Source organism: Parus major, chromosome 6 (genome assembly GCF_001522545.3).
Source record: "Parus major isolate Abel chromosome 6, Parus_major1.1, whole genome shotgun sequence".
NCBI lineage: Eukaryota > Metazoa > Chordata > Aves > Passeriformes > Paridae > Parus > Parus major.
This window is the reverse complement of record NC_031775.1, coordinates 18,661,907-18,673,985: the sequence shown is the minus strand read 5'-3', so window position 1 is coordinate 18,673,985 and position 12,079 is coordinate 18,661,907. Positions and strand designations below refer to the sequence as shown.

Here is a 12,079-nt window from a genome sequence, read left to right as displayed (position 1 = left end):
CACAGCATGAAATAGTCTGTAATTGAAAAGCGATAAGCAAAGCATTTTGATGGCTTATTTTTGCATTAGTATGCTGCTAACCAAATAAAGCAGTCTTAATGGACAGAGAGATGTTTAAGTCAACAGACACCTTGGCTGTTTGAAGTTTGTAGGAAAAGGGAGTTGAATTTCCCTGTCATCAGTATGGAAAAAGTAAGGGTTTAACACACAGTAAATTGTAAATATATGACAGTAACCAGATTAGCCATGCTAATCATTAGCCCTGCACCGAAATATCAAAAGGTGCTGAAGTTATCAGCTTGGATTTTCACAAAGACAAGAACTGAGTGGTCCCTGTGCTGTGTCATGGATAAAACAGTAGGATAGACAAGCCATTGCCCTCACTCAGCTGCTCCTTTCATGTTGGAGGAGACAGAAATCTGAGCTACCCAAACAGTAATTCAGTGACTTGAATTAACCCAAGGGTCTATAGATGTCTTATTTGCCAGTGTCCTAAGGTTTGCTTTCGATGTGGGCTTTATCCACAACCGTGTTTGGAGAAGAGCACTTAAAACCTGTGACTTCTCTGTGCTGCAGCTCTTCGTAAGTGGTTAAAACTGTTCCTTGTTTTTGTCCCCAAAGAAAACACCCAATTCAGAATCACAAAATAGAATCATGGAATTATTTGGATTGGAAAAGACCTTTAAGATCATCATCAATGTTTATGGCCGACCCCAAAGCCTTCTGAAAACAGAGGGATTAAATGAAAATACAGTAATAAATTTAGTTGTACTAATTTGAGCCAGAAGAAATAGAGAAATTTAATTACCAAGGCTGAACTGGAAAACCTCAAACTGCTCCTGTATGGCTTGTGTCTGCTTTAGCTCTGCTGATAAATTGGATACTTTTACAAAAAAACAGCTTAAGAGTTTGTTCAGTAACATTTTATCATTGGAAAACTGAGAGCCAAGCTCATCACTCAGTGAAGAAAATGTTTGCCTGGAGCAAGGGAAAAAAAAACACCTCAGGTTTCTGTTTCCTTCTGAAGTCAACTTTTAAGTCAGCTGTCAAAAAAATCTGGTCTTTAGCCTGACTTTTAGTAAAATCTGAATTACTCCAGTTCTCATATAAAACCACAGATAAATGTAGATTAGCCAAGCAAACCTTAATGCATTCCTAGCTAGTTAGACTAGCCAAGTATACCTTAATTCATCCTTCTTACATGGGGGGTTTTAGACAAATATATGACTATGTTAAACTGCTAACACTGAAGTACTTCGAAATATTTCCAGGTAGATGGCACTCGGCCTTACCTTCCGCAGAAACAATATCTTAAGGAGACAGCTACAAAAGCAATGTGACCTGCCAGTGGTTGTGAAGCAAATTATTGAAGGGCAATCAATCTTTAATCCAGCGTATAGATCTCTCTAATCTAGTTATTCCAAACCTGACAGCTCAGCTGGCTGTGGCGTCTCAGGCTGTAATTGCTGAGACTCTGCAGAACAGCAAGTGGCTGCAACACCCTCCTCAGTGCATGACTGGTGTGTACCTTCAATCACAGCAAGGCTGGAGAGCAGCACACACCACACCCTGCCTTGCTTTACATCGGCTGGCCTTTGACACGTGGATCCAAAGCTTTCCATGAGTTTCTCAGACCTTAAAAAATCCTGTTCCCTATGTACAGTGGTAAAGTTATGCTGGCAGTTCAGGAATTGGTCTGCCACCATCTCCAGGCTTGCTGGAGCTCAGGTGCCTACTTTTGGCTTTCTGCTAGTGGTGTGATTCCCCTTTATTTCAGCCTGAGGGAAGGGTTTGCTGTGGCTATCAGCAAGAACATTCATTTTACACTACGTACAGGGAGCTCACAAAAGGCCTCTAAAGGCAGATGTGGGAGAGGACAGACGTTTGCTCTGGTCAGAGGCGTGCAGTCTTGAAGGAATTTTCTAAATCTTGCACTTGGTTCTGCAGGGTTCCCTTTTATCTGCTGAATGCCCAACAACTGCCCACTTATGTTAAAGAGAAGCTCTAACACGTGAACACTGTATTAGGGACAACAGAGACCATTCACATTGCAAATTACTTCAACACATCCCCCCAAGAGCTGGGGAATTCCTGGGCTGTCCCACGGCTGCCAACCTCCCTGACCTATGGGGAGGGCCCCTGCCAGGCCCCTCTGTCCCACTGCTGCCCAGAAACAAGTCCTTTTGGTCAAGACAAGGTTCTCTGTGCCCAGAAACAAGTCTTTTTGGTTGAGACAGGGTTCTCTGGCGAGGAGGAGGTTAGGAAGGCTGTATAGCATGAAGTGAGGGGAGAAACGGATGGACATGTTTTGATCCCTGCACTTTCTGTTAACATCTCTGCTTCCTGCAGGAAATCTTGTCTCAATCTGACCTGCAGTCTGAAAAACAAGAGTCGAGTTTCCTCTCATTTGGTAAGTCTTTTGACACTCCAAATGCAAGAAAAATAACACCCGGAAATAGATATGTGCCTGTTCAACACACACTTAGGAAAGCATTTACCTCCTGCGCAGCTCTTGCATGATGAAAGCTTTCGCTAAGAAATGTCCATTTTGGGTTAAACAGAACTCTAAGTCTGAGACAGTTTTGTTTATATCATTTACATTCAGTAATGCCTTCTTGGCACAGAAACTTGTGCGATGGCTGCCAAAGTTTAAAAGAGGCAAAGCTGAGGTCGCTGTCAGAGGTAGAAACAATACATCATCTGCCCAGAATGGGCCCCTCACAGCACGCTGAGGGCCCCAGTTCCTGCACTCATGGGAAGACAAAAACTTTTATTAAATTGAATATAGTGAGGAAAATAAATTATTTCTATGTACTAAATGACAGGCTGGAATTTCATTTTGTGACTCTGGCTTTTTAGATAGTTTTATCTATGTTTAAAGCTACCCCCTTAATCAACTGTGATACAGCACAGCTTGAAGTGTAACAAGCAAACCTAAAACATCACAATCTGCTTAAGATAAATTATAAAATAACAACTGAGAAATCTGGTTTCAAAGTGGATTTGAGGCTTTTTTTCCTTCCCATGCTGTGACTGTTAGAAGAATGAATCTCTTATTCTACTACGTTCAGTTGCAATGTATGTTGGAGAAAGATGGTTATAGAGGAACAACTCTGTATTTCAAGGATATCTGGTACTCAAACCCTCTTAAAAACTCTTGCTAGTCCTCTATTTTCAGGATGCAATGATTGTACAATAGATCCTTCACTTTCATTTCAATCACAAGGATCCACAGCCCTAATGATTACTTACAAAATAGTTGCCTAGCAAGCTCCCTTACTGTAAAGAAATATAGACTGCAACTCAAAAATCACTGAGATACCTGGAGCTCCTAGAAGCAAGAGAAATCTCTGAGAGCAAGCTGATCCCCTTAAAGTGCTTGCTTGGCTGGCAGTTAGCTGGATGAGATGTAAATACAAATTTCCAGCTACCCACAATCTCTCTATGTAAGGAATTGCACTTGAGTTCATTGAAAAGAGACACCAAACCCTGCCACATGCAGGGAGTAGGTGTGGGTGGCCAGTTAATATAGCAGGAATTTATCTCTGCTTTGCATATGAGCTCAAGTTCTGGATCATAAGGGCATTTGCTGATGTTCAAACTAAATTTGTCAAAACACAAAATGTATTTCTTAAGAAACAGGTTAGGAAGACCAGGCAGCAGTTCTCCCACCATCAGCACTTGATAGAGCTAAGAAAAAGGGTCAATATGAGGCTCATTAAAACTCCTCTTAAGTCAAAGTATTGGACTTGTTACTATTTACTTAGACCAAAACATAAGATAGAAAGTAAGGGGCTAGGCTTGTGATATGTTAAAACCCACCAAAACTCCCCACAGCTGTGCTGGCCTGGCTAGACAATGAGGAACATGGAGAAAGCCCAGGACTTGTAACCCTACATTTATTCTGCTTTCCTCAAGTGAATCTGTCTATAATTTTAGATTCTACTTTTAGTAGATTACAAATTGTTTGCTGTGGTTCTGAGAATAAGAACCAACCTGCAGGAAAAATGAGGTGATCCAAGTTGTTACACTTATAAAATACTGTCTTCCTGAATTATATCAGCATTACTGTAAGATTTGAACAGCTTTGTAAAATTTAATTAGCTGCTTTGATCTATTATAATTATTCTGGAACCCACACAAAACCTAAATAAACCATGAGGAAAATACATTCTCTCCATTTAATTTAATAATTTCATCGTGGCTTTCTAAAAGAGGAGGAGCAATTCTAGAGGGTAGCAAAATAGGCATCAGGTTGTTGGCAACTTTTCTGGGGAAAAGAAACTGGGGAGAAGTACAGGTATTAATTGTGACATTTCATTAATCTGTTCAGAAAATGGAAGGTGACAGCCAGTATCACTTTTTAGGTAGCATTTATATGTATGCATCTAACTTGGTTAACAGGATACAGTTGCTTTTGTTTCTATGCAAATACATATTATCCGAATTGTATGATTTGGCTCTGTAATATCTGTGCCTGCAGCTTTTGGCAACTGCACTGCATCATTATTTTTCACGCTTAGATTTAAATTTCACTTAAATCATGTTTCAAAGCCCTTTTATGGTGCACTTAATAGAAGTGATCTAGAAGACTTTCCTTAGCGTTAATCCTCACCTAACATCTATCAGTAAAATGAAATATTTTCTTCTAGTTGTCAATTACCAAAGCAACAGGACCACTGCTATAAGTTGTTTGTTATCTATCTTATACAAGTACACAAAATCCCCCAAACAAAACAGCAAAACCAAAAAAAGGCCTGGGTGGAGGGGACAAGGAGGATTTGCTTTGGGATTAAAACAATTTAGTACACATCTTGCTTATTTAATTCATTCCATATACTTCATAAATTAATACATTTGTTCAAGTCAGACTTGGTTGCCTGATCATTTGTTTAGTTCACTGGAGAAGGATCTTCCTTTTCTGCTCTGAATAACTGAGTCTGTGTCTGCAGAGCAAAAGAGGAGTGGATGAAAAATCATTACCCAACACACAGTTACATCACCCCTTTGTTTGGGTGCTTTGGCATGGAAGACACTGTAAATGCATAAAATAACTGTAAATGAAAGCTCTGTGTATAAAATATAATTGTAACAAGAATTCTACATCCTTTTGCCTCCCATTATAGGTTGGTGTGTTTTTCTCTTCTATATACTGCCTGACAGGTTTTTTTCAAGATGTGAATGTATTTGTGAGGCAGAAAAATCATGCCAGTGATTCTGTCAATGAGGAGTTTGCACAGATACAAAATCCCAAGTGATTTAAAAGGACTGGCAATGATCTTCAGCTAATCAGAAATAAGAAATACAATTGGTTTATCTTCTATTGCTTATTTTTCTTTTCAAGCTATCAAAAAGAAATCAATAGTAAAGCAGAAAGTGCATATTCCTCTTCTTGAAGACCTGATTTACTTTCAGCAATTAACATTTTAGTTCTTGCCAGCTTTCCAAGCATGTTTCTGATTGTGATGGGAAAGCAAGTACCTGCAGATGACTATGGTGGATAATACTTTCACTGTAAATAAACTAAAGCCCAGGTGAAAGTCATGTTTGAATTAGTTAAAGCTCGAGGTAGGGTGGGTGTACTGCAGAGCTACAGCAGCATTTGCTGGGGGCAGGGCCAGTTTGTGGGTAAGGATGCAACACAAGAGGCTCTGGCTGTGGGAGTAAATTCAAGACCTTTTCTTCTTACTTCTGGGAATTTTTGGCTGTCCTTAATTGGGTACAGAAGCCAGAGTAAATGCAACATAATTGTATTTAGAACACTGGTGAAGCAAATTTGGCTGTTGTGCATTTCTTCCTGCAATCAAATTGCTATTAGGTAATTTAGCCTAAGTGTCAAGAGTAAGCAGAGTATCTGCTACATGTAGTACTGTCACTTACAAAACACACACAAAGAAAACACTTTATCCTGGACAACAGAGAAGCCTAAAGCCATACCTACTAGGTGATACAAATGGAAGAGTGCAATTTGGATAATAATATGAGATAATAATATAGATCTTATTTTCAGACTCCACTTCTTATAGTACATTTACACGTGGGGTTTTTATTTCCCTGGCAAACATGGGTGCTTTCCAAAGACGACATATCAAAGCAGGAGACCATGGCTGCAAAGATAAGAACAGGGAGCAGAAGAGAATGCTGAAAGACATAAAACCCTGAATTTTGTCTTTTAAAGCATATATCCAATTGGAATTAGGAACAGAATAGCTATTAGCTCAAATACCTGTAAAAGGATCTAAGATTTTGAGACCAGTGTACAGTGGGCTGTGAAAGCTGCCCTTTATGTGCTCAGACAGTATCATCAAAAGGGCTCTGGAGCTGGCTGTGTTGGGAGGACAGAAGGCTGGTGTTGCCAAGATCTCCAAATGCGTGTTGTCCTCTGATTAACGTAAGAGATTCAGCTCCCTGGAATCTCTTATGAGGATTGATGTGAGAATTGACATTTAACTTCCTGAAAACCATTTTGCCATTACTTGTCTGGCACTTAAGTAGCCACAAGATATTATGAGTGTACAGTCATCCTGAGGCAGAGCACAATTCCTGCAGCACAGGAATTGTTATGCTAGTGCCCTTTCACTAGAATTTGGAGAAGGTTAAAGGCATTCCAATGTTGGCACTTACACAAAGGATAGTGAGAAAAAATTAAAATTGGGAAATAAATAGGAATTGTTATTATTAAAGCACACTTTCAGGTACTGTAGACCATGCTACTGTCAGTCTGACAGTCTGTGCTAGTCTGTCAGCTTTCTCAGTAGCTGAGAAAGCATGAAGTCCTCACTTGAATGCCTAGCACATTAAGCACCCTGTGGATCAAAAACATGCTCTGTGTTAGAATAATAATAATGTTACACAAAATTAAACAAATTGGACATGGTTTGGAGCATATGGCAATTTCTGATAACCTGCATCTCTGCTGAGTTTGCCTTCAGAACATGCTGGTTGTGAGCAACCCCTTAAAAGGCATTTTGTTTTCTCTTTCAGATTTTTTAATCATGGTTGTTCTCAAAGATATTTCACTTAGTTTAGGGGCACAATGGTCTAAAATCTGGTATAGCAATCCTTGTATTCTTGTGATACTAAGAGAATGGAGATTTTTTTTTTTAATCTTATAATTATCCTCTACTTTTTATTTCATCTAGGCCAAATAAGAGATCTTTCTTCATCAAGTATCTGCCTAGTGCGAACCCTCCTAATTCTATGAAAGACAGATAGACAAGTTTGTCTGATAAAATATATTTTCTGTAGAACTGCCAATTTCCTTCCCTACATTTTTGTTCTTCCAGTGTTTCATCAGTTTTTGTTGTTAGCTTATGAATGTCACTGTCTTCTTTGGGAAGTTACCTAATCTATCCCATTGCTTCAGACCTGCTTCTGTTTCACAGGGATTTGAATGTTATTTTCTGCAGCACACTAAACTTTTTTTAACTCCATAGGTTTTTCTTTCCAAGCAAGTGTTCCATACTTTACTGCAGCAAACTGAACTAGCTTTGGTGTGTTCTCATTCCCGCTTAGTTCCCCGCTTGCCTGTAACAACTGGATCTGGAAGTCTCCAAGTCAGAAACATGAAAATGGTAATTATTTTCTCATCTACTATATGCAGTCATTTGTGCTTAAATAAAATCTGTTTTAGATCCAGAAAGCGGCTGCCATAGAGGCTTCTAGAAGGAATTTTACTCTTGAAAGACAGAGAGTAGAGAAAAAAGTTTAACTATTATATTATGATACTTTCTAGTTAGTGCTTGCTGTCTCTTCTTGACCAAAGACAGCATTGACCTGGTTGGATGCCTCCTGTTAGCATAGAAAAATACCTTATGAGTCTCTTGCCCCCTTACCCTAGGTTTTTCAGTTATACCCCTCAATGACAAAGCCACAGATACCTGGCTTTGTCTCAAAGGCATTAAATTCCATATAACCAGCCTCACAACAAAGCCTCAAATACTTGGCTCTGATGGATGGTGTTATAATGAGGGTGGAGCTCAGTTCAATGGCCAATTTATTGCATCTTAATGGTCTAACATGCTTTTATTTCATATCTAGGACAACAAATGCTGCCATAAAGTTTGGTTTAAAGCAGGTCTGTTTTGCAAAATGAGTCTTGCATACGGAACAAAACACTCATTGTTGCTTTACTGTTTAAACCTTTATTATTGCTTTTTTTTCGTGGTACAATGGGCTTTTATGCACCAAACAGCTGTGTTCATCATGTTTATTTAGAAGGCATCCATTGTAGTGGAAAAAGTCTGGAGGACAAAAATCTTGAAGTACAAGACTACTCTGTGGGTGCTGACACTTTTATTTTTTTTTCTGTCCTGTTCCTTTGGTCAGTATGCAAGTCACATACACAGGCACTGCCATGCAGACTTGCAAACCCTGTATAATAGCGACTTTTCACAAGTGCTGTCTCTTATTCCAAGTGTTCTCCTCCAGAAATTTTCAATTGCAAGGCAACATACAGGACACACAACTATTTTACACCCTATGATCCTATCATTTCTCAATCTGCTGCTATTTTGGACCCTCATTAGATCACTTTCCAAATATTGTGTACAGCTATGTGTCAATCATTGTCACAGCTCGGCTCCAGGCAAAGCCAACCCAGGACAAAACCGTGAGGGAAAAAAAATGCCAACCAAAGCAAGCACTGTGTAGAAAACAGTCAACAGTTTAACTGTGGAAAGCTATGTGTTGTTCCAAAGATAGCATAAGCCCACTTGCTGCAAAAACAGCATACAGTACTAGTGCTCTCCAAAATAATTTTACGCGGTTGAAATATGTAGTGTATACCCAGTGGCATCTGCAAATAAACAGATGTTAGAATCTCAAGAATTAAGAGCATGACATTGTCAGAAACTCTTGGGTGACTCCTGCCAAAAAGCAGTCTAGTTTCCAGTTTCTGGAAAGAACAGAGCATCTAACATATTGACAGAACTTCTTTTGAGCAACAGTGTCTCTAGCACCTTCTAAACTCTTGAATGAAAGCTGCTGTATAAGCAGGCAGTGTTAGCCTGGTAAATTAAAGGGTTCCCTACTTCCTTCAGGGTATATCCAGCAGGGCAGATGCATTCCCATGCACAGGAGATAGCTGTGCTCCCTTCCCTCTTTTTAGGTTACCATGTAGTAAGACATAGTTCAGGTAAGTACTGGAAACATAGACATGTCTCCATCAGCCACATAGTCAATGCTATGGTCACGGGCTGGAAAATGAATGGTAACAAACTAACACGCTTTATCTTTTAAAAAATCATAAAACGTCTGTATAGAATGAGATGGCTTCTTATTTCCTGAATGGTGAATGCTCTTGGCTTTCTATAGAGCTGGCATTCTCAGTTTCTGCTGCTGTTCATGTGCCTCAGGAAACTGTAATGAGGTTAAAAAGAGCAGAATAAAGTTACAGCTTGTGGATGATGGGGATCCACACAGAAGGTGACTTCTGGGATCTGAAAGCAGCACAGCTGGGGGAACACTGCACAGGGACTGACTGCTTGGAGCCAGGACAGAGACAGGGGCCTGAGGAAGGCCTGGAATAGCAGGGAAATTATTTTCCAGAAGAAAGATTAGAGGGAAAAAAATGGAAAGAACTATGAGCCAAATGGAAAGGGAGTGTGACAAAAGGATTAGCCCCTACTTGCACAGAGTATAGTAGAAGCCAAAAATGAACTCAGGGGACTATTGGGAAGAGAAAACTGTTTCTCAGAGACTGTTTCAAAAGCTTCCTGAATGCAGACTCCATTTATTTGTTTCTTCCTTTTTCTCCCAAAAAATAAAGGACTTGCTGTGAGCAGAATGTATCCCAACTTCAACAAACATGGGCCTGAACGGAGCCCAAATCTGGAATCCATGCTGGCCAAACTCCTGGAGTCTTGCTGCTACTTGGGTACTGTAAAGCTAACAAGCCAAGCAGGAAGGAGCAAAATCTACAATTTGTCATCAACATGCAGATGTAGGTAGCAAATAGTGTAAATTGCACTGCCTGCTAATCTTTTTGCAAAATCAATGTGCTTGTTAGGTCTATATGTTGTTAAACTGCCTATATCATGTCATGCTTAATTAGACTTAATCAGGCTGAATGAATTTCGAACTACATACTCTTAAAAATAGTGCCTATTTTGAGACTGGATGTGCTTTATTAAATTCTTAAAGATGAAAGAATTTCTAATTAAAGGAAAAAGTGTCTATATAACTCTGGCTCTCAACTGTTAGCTGTTGTATTACAAGACCAGTTGGGGAATTTGATTTGGTTTTAATTAATAACTCCATAACTTTTCTGACAGAACAGGAAGGTGTATTTTGACTGAGAATACATTTTAAGTTGATGTTTGGCATAAAAGGTGCTGGAAGGACTTTGAAATGTTATTCTGTGGGAAGTGCCAGAGCAGGGTGGGATGTATAGTCCATCTGACCATGTCAAACACAGCCGCTGTTGAATGCCTCCGGCAAGAGTCCCACAGCAGGGTGCCAAAGTGGAGCTGGATCTTTTCTGGAGAGACTGGGAGCTGTGGTGTGTGAGGTGCCACCTTGCAGTATCTCCACACATGTGAAATCCCTCCAATGCAGAAGTGCTAAACCTCAACAACTTCCTGTGACAGGGAGCTTCACAGCGAATTGTCTTTGCATACCCCAGCTTTTTAGCTTCCTTCCCTTTGGCTGCATTTAGTCTTGTTTTGTGTTATGAAACGTGCACAAAACTTTTTTCGCTGTTTTTATCACGTTCCTGTTTACATCTCTTCCTTTCAAAGACTGCCTACCTTTGATCTATCATAAGCCATATGTATTCTTGTATCAAGCTTTTTAAGTAAAACCATAGGGGGAAAAAAAATAAAAGGCGGGGGGTGGGGGGAGTAGCGGCGGCGGTATTTTTGCAAGTTATGACGGATGTAGCACTTTTTGCGTGTCCTGCCCCCCGTCCCTCCGGCCGCGCACGGGAAATCCGTGTAACCATTGACCAGACTGTCAACACGGGCGGCCCGCGCCGCTGGCGGGCGGCGGGAGGAGGCGGCGGCCGCGCCAATGCCGCGGCGGCGGCGGCGCCTCGCCCCGGCCCGTTAGCGGCACGGGCAGCGAGGGAGCGCCGGGCGGGAAGGGGCCGGCCGGCCAGGAGGACAAGGAGCCTGCGCGGGCGGCAGAGCCGTCCCGGCGTGCGCGGCGGGGAGCGGGGCTGCTCCGCTTCGGGCGGGCCGGGTCCCGGCCCGGGGAAGGGGGCAGGAGGCTGTGAGGCATCATGGCGGTTGTGGCCCGGGGGGCCGGGGGCTCCGCGCCGGGCGGCGCCGCGGACTCACCTCGCTCCGCTGGAGCTGGAAGAAGCTGTTGAGATAGCTGGAGCTGAGCGAGGAGCCCAGCTCCGGGGTGCTCTTGGTGTAGCCGAGGTCGGGGTGCTGGGACGAGGAGGGCTCGGGTCGGAAGGCGTCGAAGGCGCTGGCCTGGTGCGTGTCTTGCAGCGACAGATAGACCCAGTTGAGGAGCTGGGCGGGCTGGTACACGGACGCGGCGCTGGTGTCGATGGTTGACAACAAGCTCATCTTTCCCCCCGGCTCTGCCGGCGCGGCTGGCCCCGCGGTGCCGGTCCCCCTCCCCGCGCTCCGGCAGTGCCGCTCCCCCGTCCGTGCCCGGGGCGCTTCCTCCTGGCCGCCCGGAGGAGAGGACGGGCCGGGGGCTCGCTGCCGCGCCCCGCGCCGCTCTCGCTCCCCTAAGGCCGGCGGCGCCCGCGCAGCCCCAGCGCTCCGCGCAGCACGGGCATCGCTGCCGCCGCCCGCGGGCTCCGCAGGAAACTTTGTGCGCGCTCCGTCCCGCCCGCCCGGCCGGTGCCTGCCCCGCTATCTGTCTTTATTCCCACTCCCGCAGGCAGCGGCGGGGAGGGGCTGCCGGCGCTCCGGCGGCGGCGCCGCGCCCCCATAGGCCTCCCGGCCGCCGCGGGGGTGCAGGGGCGTCCCGGCGCCGCTCCGCCCCCGCCCGGCCCGCCTGAGCGCGGCCAGGGGAGCGAGCGCGGCCGAGGTCCCCGCTGGCCCCGCACCGCTGGCCACTCGCCCGCCTGGGTCGCGCCGGCTCCCTCGCTCGCTCCCCGGCCTTCCTTTTCCTCCTT

General features: G+C 43.5%; 1 protein-coding gene across 1 annotated transcript in view; it reads right to left on the bottom strand.

Moving 5' to 3' along the window:
• Positions 1-11,804, bottom strand: part of ZCCHC24 (zinc finger CCHC-type containing 24) — a 107,292-nt gene extending 95,488 nt beyond the window's left edge. The window contains exon 1 of the mRNA XM_015633622.3: positions 11,280-11,804. Within this exon, the coding sequence (XP_015489108.1) occupies positions 11,280-11,519 (240 nt within the window). The 5' untranslated portion in view covers positions 11,520-11,804. The remainder of the gene's footprint in view (positions 1-11,279) is intronic.
• Positions 11,805-12,079: the final 275 nt, after the last annotated feature.